Source organism: Grus americana, chromosome 31 (genome assembly GCF_028858705.1).
Source record: "Grus americana isolate bGruAme1 chromosome 31, bGruAme1.mat, whole genome shotgun sequence".
NCBI lineage: Eukaryota > Metazoa > Chordata > Aves > Gruiformes > Gruidae > Grus > Grus americana.
The window spans coordinates 2,923,171-2,948,373 of NC_072882.1; the positions used below are offsets into that span (position 1 = coordinate 2,923,171).

The 25,203-nt window shown below is 52.7% G+C and overlaps 1 protein-coding gene across 1 annotated transcript; it reads left to right on the forward strand.

The window, feature by feature from the left end:
* The first annotated feature begins 4,151 nt into the window (after nucleotides 1-4,151).
* Nucleotides 4,152-8,412, forward strand: LOC129197975 (SUN domain-containing protein 3-like). The gene is made up of 9 exons (XM_054806815.1): nucleotides 4,152-4,232; nucleotides 4,522-4,562; nucleotides 4,831-4,969; nucleotides 5,196-5,280; nucleotides 5,419-5,534; nucleotides 6,215-6,382; nucleotides 6,751-6,837; nucleotides 7,431-7,555; nucleotides 8,271-8,412. The coding sequence occupies exons 1-9, from the start codon at nucleotides 4,152-4,154 to the stop codon at nucleotides 8,410-8,412; spliced, it is 984 nt and encodes a 327-aa protein (XP_054662790.1).
* Nucleotides 8,413-25,203: the final 16,791 nt, after the last annotated feature.

Here is a 25,203-nt window from a genome sequence, read left to right on the forward strand (position 1 = left end):
CCCCCCCTTACCAGCCCCAGCAGCACACGTGCCTCGGTCCAGGCAGCTGCCTTCCCCCTGCCGCTGGCAGACACACACAGACCCCCAGCCAAGGGCTGCGGGGACCGTGGGCGTACTCGGCCCTCACCTCCTCTTCTCCGTCGGGCACCTTCCGCTGCACGGCGGACACAGGACAGGTCGTTGGTGACTGCTCTCCAAACCCCTGCCCAGTAGCACCGAGGTTGGGTTCTCCTCCAAATGCTCCCCCGCCTCTGGGAGCAGCTCCCTTTCTACCTGCCAGGGCGCCCGTCTCACAAAGGCACAGTGACATCGCAGTGACACGGCCACCGCTGCCCACTGTGACATGGCCGTCACCTCCCTGGGGCTGGTGCCAAGAGCTGAGGCGGGGCCCAGCCGCCGCCACGGGGAAACAGGGCATCACTCTCAGCACCCACTCTTAGCATGCGGGCGGGAGCGACTGCGGGTGCTGCCTGTCGGCGTCTCCCCGTGGGGTTTGCCTGTTCCTTGACCATCCGGCTCTCACAGCTCCCCGCCCCAGCACCAGGCATGAGCCAGGCTGCGCGCGGCCTCCCACCAGGCACACGCAGACACTCACACGCAGGCGTGTGCACCACGGGTGTGCACCACAGATGTGCACGGACGGCCACTCCGCGTGGGCTCCAGCACAGAGCTCAAGCATCCAGCCCCCAAGCTACAGCCCGGGAAGGGGAAAAAGGAAGACTATCCCTCTGCTCTAGCCCGGGCAGACACCATGCTTGCAGACTCCCAAGCGGAATGCGGTCTCTCCCGTGCTCAGAGAGCCACGGCTGCCGGCAGGCGGGGGGATGCCAGGAGGAAGGGGTGGGGGCATGCAGCAGGCAGGCAGGCAGGCAGGCAGTGACCCACGTGCTTCAGCTCTGGCCCCTCAAGCGGCTGCACGCAGTGGATAAGTCCATGCTGCAGCAGGTACACCTTGAAGCATCGGTGGCTGTGCGTGGGGTCATGCTGGAACACCTCAAAGCGTGTGCCCGCCACAGGGCAGGTTTATTTCTGAAGGGACTGCAGTGACTGTGGCTGTGGGTAAGGCCATGCTGGAGCAGGTGCACCTCGAAGCGACTGTGACTGTGGATAAGTCTATGCCGCAGCAGGTATAGCCCTGGAGAGACTGTGGCTCATAGGTCAGGCTCCACTTGGAGCAGGTGCACCCCTAAGGGACTGCAGCCTGTGGATAAGTCCAAGCCGGAGCAGGGGCAAGGGGAGGAGTTCATCGCAATGTTAGACCCGATGGTCTGGCCCAGAGGGACCAGGGGTGGAGACTGTAATGGAAATGCTTTTAAATGGTTGTAGTGCATGATTTGAGTTGCGTGTTAGAGAAATTACCGTAGCAGGAACCACCTGAACCAACGGAGGACAAGCCTTACAAGAAGCAGTGCAAGTGCAGCAGTGGACCTGACCTGAGCTGCTTTGGTGCCCAGGAGCTCCACGCAACACACCACCTGTGTTTCTGTAAGATGAACGCACGGCTTTTGCTTTCCTTATTAAAGTGTCTTTATCTCAACCCATGAGTTTTCTCACTGTCACTCTTCCGACTCTCTCCTCCATCACACCGGGGGGGGGGGGGTGGGGTGGGTGGGAGCGAGCGAGCGAGCGGCCGCGTGGTGCTTAGCTGCCGGCTGGGGTAAAACCACGACAATGGGGACAGGGGCCTGCTGGGCTGTGGTGCCACCAGGGATGGGAGCCTGGGGAGGCAGGAGACGTGGGCCGTGGGGCTGTGGGGAGGGAGAAGGGCAGGGGCTGTGGGGCTGGGGTGGGGGTGGGTGGCTGTGGGGGTCGTGGGGAGCATTGGGGAGGGAGGAAGGGAGGGGGCTTGGAAGGGTCTAGGGGTCTGTGGGTGAGCGTGTTTGCCGGCCTCGGTGTAAATGAGTCCCCGGCTGCTGGAGCCTGAGTAGCCTCAGACACGCTTACCGGGGTGGCCTGCACATTGCTAAATGGTTGCCGAAAAGGTGGAGTAAGAAAACGACCGTGGCCTGAGAAGACGGTGGTTCCACCCGATTCTACAGCGTCATAAATACTGCGGGGACAGAGGGAGGGAGGGAGGGAGGCCAGGTGAGGCTGGCACGCAGGGACCTGGCTTGCGGCAGGCAGGGTGGCGGTGCCCAGTGCCTTGCAGATGAGACTGGGCCTGGCCTGGAGAGGCTGCGCGGAGCGGCACGCAGGGCAAGACCCTCTCCCTGCGCCCCAACGCACGCACCCGAGGTGTGCACATGGAGGCGGAGATAGAAAAGGCTTTATTGGCAGGGGCTGTCAAAAGGGCAGCAGCCCCTCACTGGCCACGGGGAGGATCTTTCCCAGTGCATACGCCAGGGCGCTGTAGGTCTCCTCAGACAGCGCATGCGACAGCAGGCGGTAGAAGAGCTTGGGGTCGTACCAGGAGGGGCAGAACTGGCCCTGGTCAATTCTCTTGCGCTCGCAGCCCAGAAAGCCAACCGTATCATAGAATCATAAAATCATAGAATGGTTTGGGTTGGAAGGGACCTTAAAGATCATCTAGTTCCAACCCCCCTGCTGTGGGCAGGGACACCCTCCACTAGACCACATTGCCCAAAGCCTCATCCAACCTGGTCTTAAACACTTCCAGGGATGGGGCACCCACAACCTCTTTGTTCCAGTACCTCACCACTCTAACAGTAAAGAATTTCTTTCTAACATCTAATCTAAATCGACCCTCCTTCAACTTAAACCCATTACCCCTTGTCCTGTCGCTACACTCCCTGATAAACAGTCCCTGACCATCTTTCCTGTATCCTGGGCTGCATGCAAAGAAGCGTGACCAGCAGGTCCAGGGAGGGGACTCTCTCGCTCTCCTCCGCTCTCGTGAGACCCCACCTGGAGTTCTGCAACCAGCTCTGGGGGCCCCAGTAGAAGCCCGGAGCACAGGGCATGCCACCGCCCGGCGCAGGAGGAGGTGTGTAACGGCACAGCAGCTTGCCGGGGCAGCCAAAGGAGGTGCCGCTCGCTCTCTGTGCTCCCACGTGCTTCTGGACCCCTTGTCTCTGCGAGCTGCGGGTGTGGGTGGGGGCTAACCCGCAGGGTGTCTCCCTCCCGGGTGGCACAGCCACCCCGTCCTGGGCAGCCCCTCTGAGGTCATCATGGGCATCACCAGCCGGCTCTTGTGAGGTCATAACCTGCTGTCCGCCATAAAACCCCACGCTGCAGAGGTGGGCAGCAGTGCGAAGCAGAGCGCTTTCAGCAGCAAGCGGATGCCTGGAGAAGAGGTGCCTGGGTCTCGGGAGAAGAGCAGGCTTTTCCCTCCTCCTGGCCAGTGTGCTGCAATTGCAGGGATCTCAGCCAGGATGGGCAGGTGGGTGCAATGGGGCCCAGAAAGCAGGGAGGGATCCGGCCAGAAGCCTTGTGTGCTGCCTGGCTTCCCGGCAGAGCAGGCAGACCCAGAGCATAGGGGCTGTCTGCACTAGTGCCCTCCAGCCCGGCAGCCCAGCAACCCCACTCCGGGGGCACGGCCCTGCCCCTTCTCTGGGGAGAGCTGAGTGGGGCCATGCTGCTGCCCCTCCCCGTGTCAGGCCAGAGGTCTTTGTGTCCCAGGGGCGGTGTTCAACGGGCCACACCTTCCCAAAGGCCCTTGGGCCCTCGCGCTTGCAGCTGTGCTGAGCACCAGGTTCCTCCTGGTGGCAAGTGAGCTCCTAAAGGGACCCCTGGCAAATATGTGTCCCAACCTTGGGCTTTGGTGACAATAGCGTTCCCTCTCTTTTAGACACTGTGACAGCCAGCAGAAGGGCAGGCGGGTCCTGAGGCTCCTGTTCCTGCTGCTTCCCATCCTGTCTGGTGAGTACCCCTGACCAAAAACGGTCCTCTCAGTCCTGGGGAGAGCGACCAGCTCCTGAGGAAAATAACCATCTCTTGACAATGTGATCCACAGCTGTTGTCTACTGCTTGATCTCCACGGTGTGGGGAAAGGGAGTGCGGTGGGTAAGTGCCTCTTGCTGTGGGAAAGCCAACGCCTGCAAAGGCTGTGCTTCTGCCCTCCTGCCTCCCCGGGGAACAGGGGGCTCATTTTTAGGCCCGTCACCACTGCGGCGGAAACGGGGGGGTGGGTGGGGGGCAGAGGCAGGGGGGAGGGGCACGTCTGTTTGTCCTCCAAACTCCTCAGCGCCTTGATGGGGTTCAACATGGAGCCGGTTCTCCTGGAGCGACCTTGGCAGAATGGCAGGCTGAAGTGTGGAGCACTTTGGCAGAAGGTGCCTTTGCTGCCTGCATCCCTCTTGGATAGCCTCGGGGGTCAGACGGAGACCCGAAAGATGCTCTGCTGAACATGGCTGGTCAAAGAGGCCAACCTTTGGGTCGCGGTGTCTCCAAAGTGACTTGAAGCAGCAGGAAATTCTGCCTGCTCTCCCTAGGGGAGTCTCCTTGGGGAAGCCCTGGCAGTGCTGCTCGTGCTTGCTCCAGCGGAGTGTCTCTCCCAAGCGTCAATTTTGGCAGTAAACGAGCTACTTCCAGAGTCCATCCCACCCCCTCTTTACCTTGCAGGAGGCGCCAGGGCTTCCGGAAGCGGAGCTGCAGTCTCTGAGGTAAGAGTGCTTTCTCGCCAAGGAACGCACTCTGTGGAGCCATCGTGCTGCCTGCACGCACTCGCCTCACGCCCAGGGCTCCTGACCTTCCCCGTCTACTACTCGCGGTGGTGGAAGGGAGCCCTTTGTAAACCAGAGGACAGAAAGGCTCTGGGGGATGGGGGGGGGCCCAGGCCCACGGGACCCTTCTCTGCGTGGCGTTGGGAGCCTGCCTGCCTGCAGAGGCTGGGCAGCTGCTGGACAAGACCTGCTTTCTCTTTGCCTCCAGGAACTCACAGGCTTGGCTGGAGCTGAAGATGCGGGAGCTCAAGGAGACGGTGGCTCAGGTGTCTGATGCAAAGGGGAACATAGTGCAGGCAGTGAGCGAGGTCCTTGAAGACCATGGTGTCCAAGAGGAGAAGAGAGAGGTAAGGGTGCTGGCGGTAGATGAGAGACCTCGCTCCCTTTCTGGGCTCCCTCCTGCGGCGTCCTCTTGGCACTCTCAAAGTCAGCACCTTTTCTGACAGGTCTTGCCTTGTGTTTTGTGACACGGAGGTGCTCCTTGGCTCTGTGCTAGGACCAGGGTTTTATGCAGAACGGTTCGTGCGTGTGGTGGTGGTCACTGCCATCTCTCCCTTTGCAATTCTTTCCCAGGAAATTCTGCGGTTGGCCCAGGCGGCAATTGAGAAGGCCCTTGACGACTCCATCCAGATGCGTGACTGGGCTCTGGAAGCCTTAGGTATGCAGACAGAAAGTCTCGCTGCCCTCGGTTTGCGTATGGCACTCCCCCAAAGTCTGCCAAGATCTGCTTTCAAGCCTGAGAAATGCATCCTCATGCACTGCTCCAACTCCTAATCTCTGTCTGCCTTCATGTCAGGTGCCACCATTGATGAGAAGAGGACATCCAAGAGTTATGGTGGGCAAGGCAAGAAGACCTGGTGGCTTTTTCCATTCGCCTTCTCTTCTGCAAACCCTCCAGAGACAATCTTGCAGGTATCACAAGGGAAGTCCTGACTTGGCGGTTCACCTCCTTGCTTTCGGATTGGCAGACCAAGTGCACAGCACTTCCCTTCAGCACGGCCGTACCGCTCGGCCCTGCAGTCTGCATCGCACTCCTGACCCCTGCGATTCCTGACGGCACTACCCTCCCATCAGGAGGGGGACCGTGCTGAACCCAGCTGCTGTGACCTGCCCACCAGCCTTGGTTGCAGTTAGCCGAGGAACTTTGTCCTCGGCGGCCCCACTGCCAAACCGCAACTCGGAGGGTCCCTTTCCGGAGTGGGTGGGGGCTGCTGAGCCATGGGAGCAGGGAGAGACGCTCCTCCGGGCCCCCGGACCTAACCTGCATGACCAAGTCTGAAGCAGGGTCCAAGTCTGCATTGGACCCTGCAGCTGCAGGGCAATCTTTGAAGGGCGGTGGGGTGAGGTGCACTAGGGAGACCTGCCCTGCCTCTGCAGGCTCCAAGAAAGCAGAGCTGCCTCGGGAAAGGTGGTAGAGCCCAGAGGTTTTGTAGGAACCCTTCCGTATTGCCCTGCTGCCCATCGACTCGTACCCATTTACGAGCAGGATTGCAGCCCACAGGCAAGGCAAGGTCTCTGCTTCTGGCCAAACAAGCAGCTCCGTTGGCTCTTTGGCTGCCTTGCCGCTCATGGTCATGGCTTTCTGGTTTCAGCTCCGTATTGCCCCGGGCAGCTGCTGGGCTTTCCAAGGATCTCGAGGCCACGTGGTCATCCGTCTGCCTGAGCCAGTCTGGCCAACGGCTTTCACCATCTGGCATATCTCCGAGGCAGTCTCTCCTTCCGGGGAGGTCAGCAGCGCCCCCAAAGAGTTTGCTGTCTCCGTAAGTCTTTGCCTTGCGCTTCTTGGGGGGGCCCGGCCCCGGGGAAAAGCTGTGCCAGAGACGTGCTTCTCACGGCGCTTACTCTCAGACAGCCGTCTGGGGCTGGCTGCTGCAGAGCACCGCATCCCCCGGGGGGGGCACTGGGGGCTCGTGGGGTTCTGTGCCTCTGGGGGCTTCTTCTCTGCTTCGTGGCCGAGGCTCCTGGAGCACGCGCTCAACGCCCCCTGACCCCGAGTCAGCCCAAGCTGTGCTAGACTGCCGCTAGAGCCGAGGGAGGTGGGGAAGGGTTCCCGGGTTCAGCCTCGGCATGCCCTTTTGCCGACGCCCTGCTCGAGCCTGACCGGCTCCCTTTGTCTCTTGTCTTTGAGGGAGCGGATGAGGCAACGGCAGAAACGCTCCTGGGGACGTTCACCTACGACGTGCACAAGGAGATCGCTCAGACATTCCATGTGCAGGTACCGCAAGAGCTGTGGGCAGGATGCCCGGGAAGAAGGCAGGGTTGTCCGCAAGCCCTTGGGGAAAGAGTGCAGAGGATCACCCCAGCCAGTCTCTGCTCTCCCACGCTGCTTGCTCCTGCAGGGAGGACAGCAAGGGGAGACCAAATGGGGCTTTGCTCTGCTGGCTGAGGCAGCTGACCCACCTTTGCAAGGGCTTTCCTTTTCCTCCGCGTAGCGAGTGTAGAGAAAGCAGCGGTGGGAAGGGGTCCAGGAAGGGAAACAGTCCCCCTCAGGGGAGACGGCAGGAGGGAGGAGGGCAGACGTCTTCCCCCTCAGCGGGACGCTTCCCGTGTCCCAGAGCAGCCCAGGCAGCAAAACGCCTCCGCTTTCCACAGCTCCCCTCAGCAAGCCTCTGAGGCCAGACCTTTGCTTTCTAGGCACAGAGGGTTCCTCCATGGCCCTGGCAAAGAGGGGTCTGGTTGCCCTGGCTTCCTCCTTCGCCAGGGCTGCTGTTTGGTCCTCAGCAGGGGGAGCGCGGGCAGAGGGGGCGCCGGCGATGTGCTGTGGCTCTTGCCACCTCTGTAATGATGGCTCCCCCCATTTCTTTACAGAAGGAGCTTCCCCGGACCTTTCGCTACATCACACTCCGGGTGCACAGCAACTGGGGAAACCCCGAGTACACCTGTGTCTACCGAGTACAGGTTCACGGGAAGACGGCGAGCCGCAACGACCGCCCGCAGGCCCAAGAGCTCCTTTAGGAAGAAAAATAAAAGAAAGGAGATGTTTGGCAGCTTGACGTGTGTGTGTTCCTTGGGAAAGATCTTCCAGGGAGCTTCCAGCATCTTGTGCCTCTAGTGGGGAAGGGAGCTTTCTCTCTCAGGAGGAGGATGCTCGTGCTCCAAGGGACCTTGCACCCTTGGCAGGAGGATAAGGGATGGAAAACACCTAGGTGGGACAGGCTGCAAGGGACACAGGGAAGGGGAACGGGGCTTGAAGGACAAGCAGCCCGATGGTTCAGCTCAAGCTTCGCAGCCCAGGGTCGCTCACCAAAGCTCCAGCGTCACTGGGAGAAAGCAGAATCTCCCGCTGGCAGAGAAGAGGAGCGAAGCAGGTCTGTCTGCAAGGCCCGGTGCTCGCTCTTCGTAGGCAGTGGGGTGCCCGTGCCGGTGGTCCCAAGGGCGTTAGGCAGCTTGGGACTTCTCCGGGATGAAATGTTTCAGTATGTCTTTTCTTCCTAGCTTGGGGGGCGCGTAAGGGGGGCATTTGGGGGCCCACTGGGGAGACGGACAGTAGAGCTGAGAGAGGTGCCCGGGCCCCTCACTCCAGTCCTGAGCGGGGAGTGCTGTGCCCGGCACGGTGCATGGTCCCACGGTGGCATTTGAAGAGGGTGTTTGGAAAGAGCGGAGGCAAATTGGGCCCCTGCTCTGCCTGACCCCTCTCCTGTCCCCCAGGAGACTTCTTCTGTTCCTCGCCTTCCTCCAGATCGCCATCCTCATCGTGGTTGTGCTGAAGGGAGACATCCTTGACTGGGTCCTGCCACCAAAGCTGGCGGCCGCCTTTGGGAGCCGCCCAGCGAGGTCCCAGCTCTTCTGAGATAAAGCAGGAAAGAGAATAAAGCAGCCTGTGACTGTAGAACAAGGGTGCGACCTTGTCAATGAATGTCCGCTGACGGGTCGGAGGGAGGTGGCTGCTGCTTTCCCTTCTGCCTGTGCACACCCCGCGATGGCTCTGCCTCAGACCTGGCTCTTGCCCGATTTGGAGGCAGGAATATCCCTTTGGTCGGTGTGGGTCAGCGTTCCTGGCTACATCCCCTCCCAAGATCTTGCCCATTTCAGCCTATGGAAGGAGGGGCAGACACAACGTGTGATGAACTGACGGCACCCCCATTCGTCGTCCCCCTGCACTGCTCGGGGGGACGAGGCAGAGAAAATTAGGAGTGAAGTTTAGTCCGGGAAGAAGGGAGGGGTGGGGGGAAAGTGTTTTTAAGATTTGGTTTTGCTTCTCATTACTCGACTCTGGTTCAATGAGTAATAAATTAATTTTCCCAAGCTCAGTCTGTTTTGCCCGTGACAGTAATTGCTGACTGATCTCCCTGCCCTTATCTCGACCCACGAGCCTTTTGCTATGTTTTCTCTCCCCTGTCCCGCCGAGGAGGGGGAGTGATAGAGCGGCTTTGGGTGGCACCTGCTGTCCAGCCAGGGTCAACCCACCACGCTTAGTCGTAATTGCCTTTACATGAGGCGAAGATAAACGAGGCGCATTTAGGAAAACCTCTGCAAGAGCTGACATGGGTGCAAATGTTCGTCAAAAGGAGGTAGGTTAAGAAATGGGAAAAGAAAGTGTATTTTAGTCTACTTGTGCCAAGACTAAATGGGAAAGGTCTCTCTCTGCTGCCTATATTTAATCTCCCGTTAAGTGCAGTGGAGAAACCATCTACATGGGATTTAGACATGCATTTCATTGTCGACAACAGTCAACCACCCTTTAACGAATCTACCTTTTTAGAGATCATCTGAATAGTCAGAGGGGCAAGAGAGTTACCCTCTTCTATCCTGAAGAGAAGGTACACAGGGAAGAAACTTATCTTAGCAAACAAAAATGTCTCCCAGCAGGGAACGGATGCTTCTATTACTTTCTTTTCAAAATCAGAGTCAGTCAGAAAGTGACAATGTAGAGTTGAATGGAATACAGGAAGAGTCTGTATAAAGGAGTGTACACATAAGAGGAGAGAGAGAGAGAGTTTGTACGCTCAGAGGAGTTTTAACATTACGTTCAAGCATCACTGTGAAGCATCACTCATGGTTTCTGCATGGCCAAAGACCCTGACACTGTGTCTAAGAATTTTGATTTTCCCGCTGGGTTACTTCACTCAGCTCTTCAGGAGCATCTTCCCGGGACGCATCAAAGCAAAAGGGACCTTCCCCTAGAGGCTGCGACAGATCCTGCAGCAGCATTTGCTAAAGAAGGTGCGAGTTGTGAGAAGCACAGTGACGACTCTTTTGGCAACAATGCCAGAACTAAACCTTTTGGGAAGGTGTAAAGATAATGAGGCCACTCAGAACTGTTGCAGGGCATATTTGCTCTTGTGTTTTTTAATGGAAGCACGTGAAGTCTTGTACCTTCTGGGATCGTGTGACTGCGTTGGGGCAGTGCTTAGGGCAGTGTGAGTGAAGCCAAACCCGGTATTTACCAGCCCGGAATTTCTTCAAGCAAATCATGATGCAAGTGAAACTATCCCATTCTGATAATTTTGATGTTAAAATAAGTCTTTGACAGAAAGAATGAGCAAGCGCGAGTCTCAGAAATTAGAGACTGACGGGGAAAAAGAGCTGGTTTAAGAACCAGCCTTAAAGAAGCTGCTAAAGCAGGGTAAGGTTCACCGTTTTGTTACTAAGCCAAATCCTCTGTCGTGGAGTGGGATGCTCCAAACCCAGGTGTGGAGCTGTTTTACAGCCCACACCACCTTTGGCTACATTGATGTGCTGTCAGAATTCATAAAGAGCTGTAAGCAGAGCTTGCCCAGAGCTGTCAGAGCCAGGCCTGTGGACGTGAACGCTTCAGACTCGGCAAGGGTTCGGAGAACCGGAGGTGGGGCTGTGTTTGAAACTGAAGAACCTGCGCTAGACGATTCTGAAGGGTTATCTTTGATACCTGTTGGACCTGTAAGTTTAATGCTCCAAAAGCATATCGTGTCCAGTTACTTAAAAGACGTACCTGCCAGGTAATATTTTCTAGGACAAACTGGTGTCGTTTCAAGGTTACATAAGGGGTAAAAATATTCTCAAACATTAACGCAGTTAGTTGTGCAGCAGTATAATAACTGGGAGTTTGGACTCCATTAATCGCCCCATCGGGACGAGCCTTTGGATTACTTCCCGCTTCTCCACGCGATCGCCGGGAAGGTGCTATAAGATGAAAAACACGAGATGGACACAAAGAAGGGATAGCTAATCCACAGCTCAGGCCGGCGTGATATTCCCGTGTTAAGTGAGAGTAAAATTTTCCATTGGAGCACCCCCATGCTAGTCCCAGTGGGGCTGGACATATGCTAGTTTTACAGGTATATTGATCCATATAATTGATAGCACATATAATAGGTTTGGTGTTTAAAGGCGTCCCTTGTAGGGGATAATGAGTAAAGGGTACTCCACGCCGTTCTTGTTTAAAAAAATTGCGACTTCTGGGAAGAGTGGTATTACAAGTTTTGTCGCTATTTCGCCATCCCTTTGAAGGATATCCCCAGCACGTGCACATATCTCGAATTAGAGTTCTGAGACTATCAATAAACCAAGTTTCAGGAGGATCTCCTGGTCCCGAATCACAAGTGGTTCTCTCAGAACAATTAAAAAGGGGGTTTTCAACTTCCCTGATAGGTGGATCAAATTTGGGCTCTATAAAAACTTCTCCCACTTTGTTTCCTGACCAAGCCCACATCAAATTATTTCTATCTCAAGAGGTCATATGAGTCTTATTCGGGAGTAGGATACACCATTGTGGGTCCCATCGAGTAGAACAGTTTGCTTCACAGAAAGCAGGTTTTGCCAATGGATCAAACAGAGGATCCCATGGATAATAACAACAGGAGGTTTTCTTGGTGAGTTTTTTGAAAGTGACATTTCCAGCAGGTGTGTTCCCTTTGGCGCCAGCAAATAAGGAGTTTGATCTATCTATCGGAGAAGGAATAGAGACATTAAATGATGGTCTAGTAGCTTTACACACCACTGTTGAATATAACTTTGCATTTTTTGGCTTGTTTTGGAGGTTTACTCCAAACGTCATATATATATCAGACCTTATCATTGGCTGTTGTCGAAAATACAGCCCGTTATTCCTGACGGTCCAGCGGGGTGACAGGAACGTTACAGACGTGGCATCAGTCATATTAAAGCTAAACGACAGATTTACAGGTGACATAAAAAAACCTTAAACCTTCTTCGGCTGATCTAGGTAAAGTAAGCCACAGACCTTTATTTTGGTAAGCCCACATTCTAACAAAACCTTGAACTAATTCCCAAGCCAGACGTGGGGTATTTTGGCTTGGGATTCCTCTAACACATAGGGAGAGACAAAGAACATAGGACCAGACCCACAATTGCCGGTGTTGAGCAGAATTGACAGTCATGGTTTGGCTATGTATCTCTCTGTATCACACAGATTACGAGTACAAATTCCCCAAAATAGCACCAGCTTCGACTTTCTGCGGTGGAGGATGTTTCTGGTAGTTACGCCTGTAAGAAAGAACAGAGGAAAAGATCCCGATTCTTTCAAATCGGTGGTTAAAAGGATGGGACAATCCACCCGGTATTAATCTCGCGTTCCTTTCCATGGGCATCAGCAGCTATCCATGAATAGGTGTTCAGTGGAGTTTTAAGGGTCAGAGGCACCTCCCCCGCTGTTGGGAGGTCCACCAGAACAGGTCGTCCTGGAGAGTGTAAGGGTTTTACAGGGTCCTTTTTCTCCCTCTTTCCAGGGAGCAAGGAGGGGGGTGTTGGACAGAAAGCAGTGAGTTCAGGGCATCCATTTATCCCCCATCGACCATTTACTCTGGCAATGGCATGCGGGAGTCTTGCGGACCACCCAGGGCCACGAGGCCTGAGGATGCCTTTTAGGAGTCCATTGGTCCTTTCTACTATCTCTCCTGTTAGCTTGGGGATAGTAGGGGGTATGGAATGTCCACTGTATTCCCTCGGTTTTTGCCCACGCCTGGACCACCCCGGCAGTAAAGTGGCTGCCGTTGTCTGATTGAATCGATTTAGGTTTAGGTAAAAAGCTAAACCGCAACTTTAACCCTTTGACTGTATTTTCCCCAGTCGCCCGTGCTACTGCTTCGGCCTGAACAAGTCCCGATATTACTTCCACCCCAACAAGCACATACTGTTTCCCTTCTGATTTCTTGAAAGGCCCTATGTAATCGACCTGCCAGGTTTCCCATAGTCCTTTCCCATCCCTCAGACGGAGTGGAGGATCTTGTCAGGGGTGCTTTTCCAGTCTGGTCCGGCATAGGCCGCAGGCAGAAATTACTGTGCTACGGAGTTTTCGGGGAGCAGGCCATCCTCTGCTCCCAGCCTCCTTAAGAAGATCTTTGACTCCCGAGTGACCACGTATCACGTGTAGCCACTCCAATAAGCGTTCCCATTTCTCCTCTTCTCTCTCTTCCGCCAGCACAGCCAGGCGGGTGAGCGAGTCCACCTGATTGTTCGGAATGCGCGCTGGGTGATCCCCCCCTTGGTGGGCGGCTACCCACCCCACCAATACGGGCTTTTGCTTGGCCACATTTAATATCTCCTCCCACTTTTTCCTCTGCCATACGGGCACCCGGTTTACTTCCCACTGCTTTTGTTCCCAAAAGGAGAGCCGCTCGGTGCATCCCTTGACTACGGCACAAGGATCAGTGGAGATGTGTACGGGTTCCATCCTGCCTGTCTCTCTCATTACCACACTCCAAACTGCTCTCAGTTCCCCCACCTGAGTGCTCCCTTCTCCTTCTGTTGCAATTGGCTCCCCAGAATCAACGTGCAGAGCAGCTGCTCGGTATTTCCATACTTTCCCCTCCCTCCTCCAAGAGGCCTCAGTAAAGCACACATTTTTCAGGTGGCATTCCAATGAGGGGGCTTCCTTTATGTAGGAAGAAGGGGTTTCCTCATCAGGGCGTGGATGATTTTTCCTGTGTTATTTGGAGCATTTTGGGTGCTCCCTCCTCCACTGGCTAAGCGTGACTGTAAGGCTCTAGCTGGGCATACCGCTTCCTGACCCTTTCCCACTGGGCAACTGCCACAGGGGGTGGGGTGCCTGCCAGTACGGGGTTTAGGACCTTAAAGGGCCCGCGCAGGATTATGGATTGTTGCCGTATCATTCTTTCAGCCTCCTGCAAGGCTAGACTCACCACAAAAAGACCCTTTTCCCAGACCGAGTATCGCTTTTCTGCATCTTTCAAGCCGCGTGAATGAAACGCAATGGGGCGGGTCGGACCCTCCGGCCCACGCTGCCACACGTGTATAGATGCCCCATGAATTGCAAAACCCCATTCAATTTGGAGCGCATCTGTCGGGTGTAGTGGACCCAAAGCTTGATATGTTCCTGCTTCAAACACTAGTAATTTCAGGGCTTCCTCATGAGTAGGAGTCCAATCCCAGGTAGCTTTTTTGCGCGTTAAATCCTACAGGGGACGAGCTGTGACAGAAAAATCCGGCATCTGTTTCCTCCAGAATACCAGCAAGCCTAGGATATGTTGCAGTTCCTTTTTTTGTCCCCTGGGATTTTTATCTGTTCTAAAGTAGCCAAGGTTTCGGGGGGAATAGAAATCGCTCCTCCTTTCCACCATATACCTAGGAACTTCACCTCGGGGGGAGGGGAGTTGTATCTTTTCTGCTGGAACCTGAAGTTCTAAACTTTCCAGGTGAGTGATCGTTTTCTTTTGGGTTTGTCCCACCGCAGTGGCATCGGACCCCCCCACCAATATATCATCGATGTATTGGTAGGTTTTAACTCCCTCCTCAGGGATGATTTCTGACAGTGCTTGGGCCAGGGCGTGGTGCGCCAAGGTAGGCGAGTGCCGATATCCTTGGGGCAAACGAGTAAAGGTATATTGTATACCTTCCCATGTAAATGCAAATCTAGCTCTATCACCTTCCTGTAGAGGAACCATGAAAACCATGTCTTTTGCATCAATGGTGGCTGACATTTTATGGGACTGTTCCTGTATGGTGCCAATCGGTTCGGCCATATTAGGCACGGCCGCTGTCAGAGGACTGGTGCCGGCGTTTAAGCATCGATAATCGATCGTTAGCCGCCACTTCCCATTCGGTTTGCGAACTGGCCACGCTGGGGAGTTATAAAGGGAGTGAGTTGGAATAATTAGCCCCTGCTCCTGCAGCTCTCTTATCACCGGAGCGATTCCCTCCCTCGCTGCCAGCGGTAAGGGACAGGGTTTCACATTCACGATTTTAGAGGCGGGGGGGGGGGTGTGGGTGGGTAGGAGCAGTCTGCAAAAGCCTCATCAGGGTTGCCGGAGACCCGAACTTCCACTGCCTCCCTGCCGAGTCTGTCCAGGAGTTCCCTTTCAATAAATCCAATCCCAAAATATTCGTGGGGAGCACTCCCAATAGCATAGTCGTCTCAGTGGGGGTGGTGTCTCCTGGCAACCATCACTTTACTTGTCCTGTAGGTTGGGGTTTGGATTATCTGAATACATCAGTAACCCATATCTGTTTTTTAACAGGGACAATCCCACTCCGGCCTGTGGTATCTGCATTTAAAGCAGACATTTGGGCCCGTGTCTACCATAAAAGTGACCGGAATCTTAAAGGGATCAAGGGGAAAAGTTACCAGTAGGTCAGTGAGCCTTCTAAAATACACCTGCTGGCCGTCCCCCGGCTCACTCACTGGGGACGGCTCAAGAAGTTTCCTGTCTTTGGAGGGCTGGTGGGCCCCCCCATGGGAGCCGTGGGAGCAGTAGATCTCTGAGGTACAGGGGCCATGGGGATGCTTTCCTTTCCCGGCCAGCCTCTATCGGTTTCCACATATTTACCAGCAGCTGCAAATTGGGGAGGGGTAAGCCATCCATTAATTCTTGGGGAATACCCTTATCTAGACCTTTCTTCCACAATCTATTTCTTGAGGCCCCTCCACAAGGGTCCTATCTCAGGGACAGAGCATTTTCTCCTCTGTCTTTGTCCTCCAGACGGCCGCTTGTGCCTTCCCTTCCTTCCCAACATACCCCACACACCGGCCATAACTGATCAATTCCCGTGCAATTTCCCCCCGGGTAAGACCCAATCTGCCCTGAGGTCCCATGGCTACAGTGGCTCTTAGTCAGTCTTGAATTTGCACAGTATAAATCTTCAGTGAGTTGGGTAACCCTTTAATCAAGGGAGTCATCCTATCCGGATTGGCAAACAACATCGGGGAAGGTTGGCGGGGAACTAGGCACCTGTCACACATCAACTGGAGGCAAGCTGCCTTCTGTGCACTCTCTGTGAGCTGGCTTACCCCAGGAGTGGGGATGGCAATAGGATCTCCTCTCTCCAAGGGGTCTAACCCTCCAGCCCAATACACCACCTCTGGCTCAGGGACCAAGGTTCCCGCTTGTCACCTACAGTCAAAAATTACCCTAATGTGCTGAAAATGAAGTTAGAGACAGAGTGATAGAGAGGAAAAGAAAGAGAGAAAGAAAGAGAGAGAGAGAGAGAGAAAAGATATCACTACCCTTGGATCCAGCGATGTTCTCTGCTTGTAGTTGTAGTCCTCAGGTGGTGGGCGCACGCCGAAAACTTGTGTTTCCACTTTTTATAACCCAAACTGCTCCGCGTAGGCGGGGGTCTGTCATCACTGAGCAGGCACAGTATGTGCTCAGGAATGTTCCAGAAATGAGTTGGTGGGTTGTGGGGGTCTTGAGGGTCTCACTGTCCCCCCCACTTCAGGGTTGACTTTCACAGGCAGGCATGCACAGGACACAGATGGGCTTTTGTCTACGTGTTTCAGGAATAGGGGAAGGGGCTCACAAGACGTTATCCTGCCTCTGCAGGTTCTGTCCTTGGCCAAGACAGATGTCTACCACATTTCCTCATTATCAGTTTATCCCTGCTTGGGTCAAGACGGATGTTTGCGACATTCACTTGTTATCAGAGCCTTACACAATGCAATACAACACAGAGCACTATAAAACAAGATGGTCTCAGATGGTAGTCAAAACCAATACAGACTGCAGCAATGCAATACAACACCAGAACAATGGATGCGTGAGAAACCAGGCTTTAAGACCCAAGCCCCTAAGGATGAAACATGGTATGGAATCTCTATGGAAGATGATCTTTCAAGAGCAGAGCTGTCAGTCTGGCCCAGACCATCTCTGCAAAGGCAACCCTGCGGAAACATCTGTGATGCAAGACACGCTTTAAGCTCTGATCACAAGATAAGCACTTGATGGGCTTTATTCCAAAGTGGCCAGGCGTTACGGACCGTGTAGATGCTTGCCGAGGTGTGTGCCAAGTGCAGAGAGCCCATGGGGCAGAATGTAGAGACTTGCCATAAGGCACCATATACAAGAAAGAGTACAGGTAACACAAATGACAGACACAGACAGAGGCCAGAACGTTCACATCCTTCAGGATGGACCTGGGACCCCTATCTGACCCTAGACTTCAGACAGACAAAGTATCCCGCTCTGCAACCCTGATGTTAAACCCCCTGCTGGCCCCACCTCAACCACCACTTTTGCCCCTTGAATTACCTTTCAGAGGGCAGGGTCCAGAATCCATCCTCATCAGGAACACGTCATCTAACCGGAAGGCTCCCCCATCCACCAAGTTCCTCTTCATCGCTGCTCACTGACATGTCAGCTGGTGTCAACCTCCACTGTGATGATGCCCTCCTCAGAAATGCCTTCCTCTCTCCTGCCCCTTTACCTCGGCTGCTCGGAGTCAGATTCTTTGGTTTGCTGTGCTGAGGCCTGACTGCCACCTGTTAAACTCAAACAACCAGGTATGATTTCAGCTATGTCAATAACATGACACCTCAAAAGAATGCTACTTCAGCACATCAGTCACTCACCTTGCTTAAGTCCACTCTGGTGTGGATATCCTGCTTTGCACATTGATTTGCATCTAGAAAATAAAACCAATAAAGCATAAACTAGTCAGAGCCACCAACAGTCACCCCGCTCCTCCAATGTCAGATACCAGCCCGCCTTCATCCAGTGCTCCGCTCGCCTCTTCCATCGGCCTTTGGTGCACAGCTTGTTGCTCCACATCTGAAAAACCCAGACAAACCGTGTAAAGCAAGTCACTGGAGGCTGATCGATAGCTTGACAAGACCAAAGGTCTGTCATCTTTTTGCATATGCCTTCTAACTAGAGCTAAAAAAACCAACCCAAAACCCCAAAAACAGACAAAACAAACCCCAGCTCTTGAGCCCCACATATACAAGCTAAGGCACATTCAAGATTCAACCTGCTCAACTACCACACAAACTGCTGCTCCCAGAAGGCCAGAGTACAACCTCTGGCACCTGCAAAACACAATGGAAATAACTACTTGCCCAGAGATGGACTGTACGGTCTTTGCCAAAAGAATCTGGCCGGATAAACATTTTACTGCTACACCATAAAGCTACGCTACCCCTGTCTTTAACATTGCTACACCCCTGGGCAGGGCAGCTCCAACCCTGACACGGCACACTGACGCCACAAACACGACCGCGAGACACGAGAAGGCTGCTAGAAAGAACAACTGCCGTAGCAAAGAGGATGCTGCCAAAGAAGCCATATGGCACCACGACGGTGCGGATGCTTTATAGTGGCCCCAGGAAAGAGGCAACGACTGTGGCTGGTGAGAGAAAACAACTGTCAAAACCAGAATGATGGATGCATGAGAAGCCGGGCTTTAAGATCTAAGACCATTAAAGATGTAGGGATGAAACCCCAGAAAATAACTCTGTGCAAACAGAATGCTTGGTGGAGCTGCAGGCAGCACCTGGCTTGCCCCCGCAACATATGTCCGCTCAGAAACATCTATGATGCAATGTATGCCAAACAGATCCATGCTTTAAGCTATAAGTGCAAGAAAATAAGGCCAGATGAGCGCAATGCCAATGAGTACAGGTATTCAAGACTCATGAGGTCCAATAGGGTACCTGCTGATCACAAAGAGCCATGGAGGCATCAAGACCTGAGGAAGGTATGGTCTAGAATATAAAACAGACAACACAACTTACACAACACCACCACAAACACAGGCTGGAACTGCCCTGCCCAGTACAGTCTAGCATCGTGCTGAGAAGTAACCTGCTCCCTTTCCCTGCCCAAAGCAGACTGCTCCTTGACAACCCTCTCCCCTATACTAACTTTAACCCCTCCCCTGCAACTCCCAACTTTGTCCCATTCTCCTCCCATTGCCTCCCCAGCCCTGGTCCCTCAACTTAGCTTTCAGAGTGCTGGGGATCTGTATCTATCCTCAACAAAGAAACTAAGATGTTCCTGCAGTTATCTGGTTCCTCTTCAGCATCTATAATAAAAAACCTAAACAAACAACAAAACAGTGCTGGCAGTCAGCATCAAATCAGTCAACGCCAACCTCTTCCACAACAACCCCCTCCTCAAAAGGGCCGTGGCGTTCCACTCACCTGCTCCTTCCAGAGATGGACACTGCGGCTGTCATCGCTTGTTGCACCTAAGACATAAAGAGACACAAAGTTACTTTTACATTTGTGAGAAGTCACCACTCCCATGATCACCCCTGCTACTCTTCCAGCTCACCTCAAATGAGCATCCAGTTCCAAAGGTGGCCACACAGCACCTGCAAAACCAGAGGGAAATGCTTAAACGAGTTGCCATATAATGCTTTGCTGTTAGACACTGGCGACGGCCTCAGCTTCTCAGACCACTCATCGGCACGCAGCTTCACCCCTCCGAGGCTGCCTGTGGCACCTACAACAAAACAAAGCAAAAGCCACATGCTGAGACAGTGCCCAAAACTGCAGCCTGCCCACACTGATTCCTATTTCCCACTCCTTTACACTTGCTTGCCTGGCCTCCGTCATTCTGGGCTGCCATGCTGAGGCTTGTGCCCCACCTAGAAAACATGAACAAAGGATACCTGTATCTTAATCAGCAATGCAACATCCGAAAAGTAACTGCTACTTCAGCCCACTAGTCACTGCTCACCTGGCTTGAGTCACCTCCCATGTTGATATCCCGCTTCGTTCATCACTTCACATCTTCAAAATAAAAAACACAAACAAATCTTAGTGTAGTCATATAGCCACCAGTCACATCTTCCCTCTGACGCCATGCACTGACTTCAAGTTCTCTGCCCGACTCCTCCGTTGTTCTTTGGTGCCCATCTCGTCCCTCGGCATCTAATAAAAAGAACTATTGAACAAGTCACACAGATGCAGAGTGATAGCTGAACAATTCCAGGGGTCTTGTTTCCATTTAGGAATACCATCTACACTACAATACAGACTGCCATTAGAAGAAAAAAAACCCCAGGCTTTTAGCCCCACACATACAAGCCTTAACACCTTTGAGATTCAATCTGTTTTCACCACCCCTGAACAGCCCCTCCCAGGTGGCTCCCATCATCTCCATAAAACATTATGGAAATGAGTGTCCACACAGCCTGCTGATGGCTACTCGATCTGAGGTGTCTATACAACCTTTGCCTAAACAGTCCGGGCATACCAATTTAATACCCATAGACTCTTATCACTATTCAGCCTACCCCTGCAGCTCCACGCCACACACGTGCACAGACCGACACACCACACAACACTACAAATAATGTGACTCAAAGATAAGAGAAAACTCTCAGCAAGAAGAATGACTCGTGGACTAGAGATGCTGTTGAGCAAGATGACCTGCAGGGCTGCAGCCCTGTGAGGTGAGGAGGCTCTATGTCAACCCCAGAGAAGACTTGAATGTAATGGCCCATTATAAGAAGTTATTGTCAAACCTGAGATGATGGATGCACAAGAAGCTGTCTGCAAGACCTAAGAATGTAAGGATGCAGGGAAGAAGGGCCAGTCCCTGAAAATGAACTGCTGGAATGCACAGCTGCTGACACAGGCTGGAATTATGCTGCAAAAGGGGACTGACAGGAAACTTCCAAGACACAAGACTGATCCATGCTGTAAGGCTGCTACACAAGAAGAGAAGTGCCTGAGTGGCACAATGCCGACGAGTATGGGCATTTGAGACCCTAGGGGTGGCACCCAAGAAGTGTGCAGTGATTCTTGAGCACAAAGAGGACACTGAGACCCAAGGAAGGTCTAAGACACAGAAGACAAGCTACACAACACAAACACAGGCTGGAACTGCCCTGCCCGGCACACTCTAGCACCATGCTGACAAGTAACCCACTCCCTTCGACTGCTCAAAGGGGACTGCCCCTGGACAGCCCTCTCCCCTACACTAACTTTAAATGCCCCACTCCCCACAACTCCCAACCTTGTCCCCTCCTCCTCTCAGACCCTCCCCAGCCCTGGTCCCTCAACTTAGCTTTCAGAGTGCCAGGGATCTGAATCCATCCTCAATAAAAAAACCACACCCCACACATTGGCTAACTAGAAGGTTCCTGCAGTCGCCAGGTTCCTCTTCATCATCTGCAACAAAAAGCATAAACTAGTGCCAGCAGTAAGCATCACATCAGCCAATGTCAGCCTCTCCCACAACACCGCCACTCCTCAGAAGGGCCATGGCATTCCACTCACCTGCTCGTTCCAGAGACAGATGCTGTAGCTGTCATTGCTTGTGGTACCTAAGATGCCAAGAGACACAAAATTACTGTTACTCTTGTGAGAAGTCACCGGCCCCATGATCCCCCTTTCTACCACTACAGCTCACCTCAAATGCTCATCCAATTCCAAAGGCAGCCTGCATGGCACCTGCAAAACCAAATAAATACTTAACTAGGTGTGGCAGATGCACACCACCCCCCCCAACACAGCGACCACAGTCATGATTCGATTGCTTTCCTTGGAGTGGAGGTACAGTCACCTCTTGCCTCCAAAGTTAAAAGGGAGCGCAGTCTTGGTGAGTCTTAATGCTCATTGTGGATCATTGTTTCTCAATTGTTCTATGGCTATATTAGGATATCATTTACATGAACAGGTTGTACGGGAGTGTATTTTACAACTGACACAGAGCTTACTATTGTGCACTTAATACAACTTATTATAACACAGATTACAACAATTATAGCTACAATCATTATCAAAGACTGAAGGAGGCTGGTTAGCCATCCAGCAAGAGATAATCCAAACATGTCAAAAACTTTCCCCAGCCAGTTCGTTCCTAGTCCAGCAACAATTGCTTCTGAATCTTTGGCTACTTTCTTCATCTTGTTGATTTGGTCTTGAAGTGGTATTGATAGATTTGGGATGTGGACACAACAGTCGTCCATTGACAGGTTCAGAACTCCACACACACCTTTCTCCTTTAACAGCATCAGGTCTAAAACAGCTCGGTTTTGAATGGTCATTTTACTGGTATGTTGTAATTGATCATTTAAAAGCTTCAGACTGTCAGATGTGGCATTGGCTAAAGCCGATAGTTGTAGGCCTAGATCCAAAATAGCTTGTTGATTTCATACTGGGACAGTTCCTACTCCAAATAATGATTCCATCCGCCACCCAATTCATCTTGGGGCTTCTTGCCATCCTTTCCGTAAATCCCTTGGTCTACAGTCCCACCACTGGTGTGGGATTGGCCCTTCCCAATAAATGGGACAGAGGGAGAGCACAGCCAGTGTACAGGCTAGCCCAGGAATAGTTGAATGCAGTCGGGAGTATAGGTGACCGTCAGAGCATGCCCATACTAAGTTAGGGGGTGCAAGGACGGTGGATGTTTGGCATGAACCTGATATGGTAGTAATAGGGAGACAATAGTCTTTCTTACTACAGTCTGAGGGTCGTGAGTAACTGGTATTACTGCACAAGTAGCCCTGTGTTATACCTCTCTTAATGGGAAGGTATAGCCATAGTAATGGCATCTTGTCGATGTCTTTGCATCCAATTTCTACTTGGCAGTTCCAGAGAGATTTCCTCACTGGGGGTATCTTATCCTTGTTCCCATCCCAGCTGGGCATATAGGTACGTCTAGCCCACATGCAGTTGAGACGACAGTCAAATGAGTTTTGATTACATGTGCTGGGACACTCATTATCCCTTTCAGGGTGTTTAATACACCATGAGGCATTTAATGGTTTTGTATATTGTAGAGACTGATCGTCAGCACTCCATTGAGTATTACATTCAGTAGCTCCCCATGAAATATAGGGACATGGTACAGTGCCATTCACACTCCACCCTGTGACATCAACAGGGGGTTGGAGAATATAATTGCATCTTGTATACCATACCGAGCTTGCATTTGATGCACCCGGTACCAACTGTAGACAACATAAGTGTAACCTTTGCCTTCAGGCCTTTTGAAATACCAACTATAATTGTTATATTGCTTCCATGTGAGCTGAAGAGCAAGTGATATGTTAATGTCTTGCACAAAAATCAGTAAGGGGTCTTCCGCTGATGTGGGGGTAGGTAGACAAAAAGTCACTGAGATTAGATTCATCATTCAGGCAAACCCTATCATCATTTTCGCTACCATGTTATCATCCAGGTCTTCGCTGTCCGCATCAGAGAGTGTTACTATTGCTAGTAGGAGCAGCAGCAAAAGAGCCCTCCTCTTCATTGTCCTGTAAGAAAGCACAAAAAAAATCGAGCCTCAGTTCTTTGAACCGGGTTTCAGGGTTAAAAATCAGGGATTATCCACCGAGTACTAATACGGTGGGTCTTTCCTCTCCCATCTAGGGCTTCCCAGGCATATAAGCCTCTTGTTTTTGCCAGGGTCATGGGTACAATGCGAATAGAAGGTAGTTTCACCATGACAGGTTGGCCTACGCATGTCCTCAGTGGGAACTGGTCCTTTTGATCATCAGGTATGGGGGCATCAGCCATTGTGGTGGGTTGACCCTGGCTGGGGGCCAGGTGCCCACCAGAGCCGCTGTATCACTCCCCTCATTCACTAGACAGGGGAGAAAAGGTATAACAAAAAGCTTGTGGGTCGAGATAAGGACAGGGAGAGATCATTCACTAATTACCATCACGAGCAAAACAGACTGAACTTAGAGAGGAAATTAATCTAATTTATTACTAAGCAAAACAGAGTAGAGGAATGAGAAATAAAATTAAATCTTAAAACACCTCCCCCCACCCCTCCCATCTTCCCAGGCTCAACTTCACTCCTGGCTTCAACCTCCTTCCCCCTCAGCGGCACAGGGGGGGCGAGGAATGGGGGTTACGGTCAGTTCATCACATGTTGTTTCTGCCGCTTCTTCATCCTCAGGGGGAGGACTCCTCTCATCATTCCCCTGCTCCAACATGGAGTCCCTCTCATGGGAGACAGTCCTTCACGAACTTCTCCAATGTGAGTCTCTCTCATGGGCCACAGTCCTTCATGAACTGCTCCAGTGTGGTCTCTTCCATGGCGTGCAGACCTTCAGGAGCAAACTGCTCCAGCGTGGATCCCCCACAGGGTCACAAGTCCTGCCAGCAAGCCTGCCCTGGCGTGGGCTCCCCTCTCCACGGGTCCACAGGTCCTGCCAGGAGCTTGCTCCAGCACGGGCTTCCCACGGGCCACAGCCTCCTTCAGGTGCCTTCACCTGCTCCAGCGTGGGGTCCTCCACAGGCTGCAGGTGGAAGCTCTATACCCCCTCATCCTTCCTCCATGGGCTGCAGGGGGACAGCCTGCTTCACCATGGTTTTCACCACGGGCTGCAGGGGGATCTCTGCTCCGGTGCCTGGAGCACCTCCTCCCCCTCCTGCTGCACTGACCTGGGTGTCTGCAGAGTTTCTGACATCTTCTCACTCCTCTCTCCAGCTGCAAAAGCTCTCTCTAACTGTTTTGTTTTCCTTCTTAAATATGTTATCACAGAGGTGCTGATTGGCTCGGCCTTGGCCAGCGGTGGGTCCATCTTAGAGCCGGCTGGCATTGGCTCTATCAGACACAGGGAAAGCTTCTAGCAGCTTCTCACAGAAGCCACCCCTATAGACCCCCCCCCCCCGCTACCAAAACCTTGCCATGCAAACCCAAAATATCAGCCTATGAAAAAAACACAGTAATTGTGACATGGTGACTCAAAGATCTAAAAATGACACCTTAAGACTACAGAAACTCGTTCTTAAAACACAACACATCAACAAGAACAAGAACAAAACTGCCGTGACTGATACTAGAGCAAACCTCATTGCACACTTAAGGAAAAAGGTAAAACTGGAATAGAGAAAAATCTTGCGGGCCTGGGACTGCAATAAAAGAAAGATCCCTGGCTGGAGATTGTTAGGAGCACAAATAATACATATCCTCTTCTCCAAGAAACTCCAGAGCACAAACCTGTGCTGGAACTAAGTGCCTAGCCGATGTCTCTAACAATGACTGTGACATCTAGATGGACAGCAAAGCTATGAATACAAAATTAAGTCAGGGAATGAAGAAAGTAAAAGGCACAGAGAAGCAGAGACCTCAGAGTTCAGGAGGGTGTATTTTAATGTACCTCATGCTTTATGAGATGAGACTCTTCTGACGTTCAGGCCTGCACACTGTGATGCAGAGGGCCAGATGGTTTACACTGGCTCTCTCATGAGTGTTGTACCTCCCATCAGCTATGGAGAAGCTAAAACAGAACAGACCTCATCAACAACCAAATCCAACTGCAAAACAAACCTGAGAAAGGCTGATGAACCCTCCTCCCTTTCCCAGCCATCCCGCAGTGCCAAAACTTTTGAAACTCCTCTTCTCCTGAACTCTCAGGGAAGGAATCCCACTCCTTCCTGACAGCTCCTTCCCTGTATTTGCACCCCCGAACCCCCTGAGTCAGCCGCTCTTCTGAG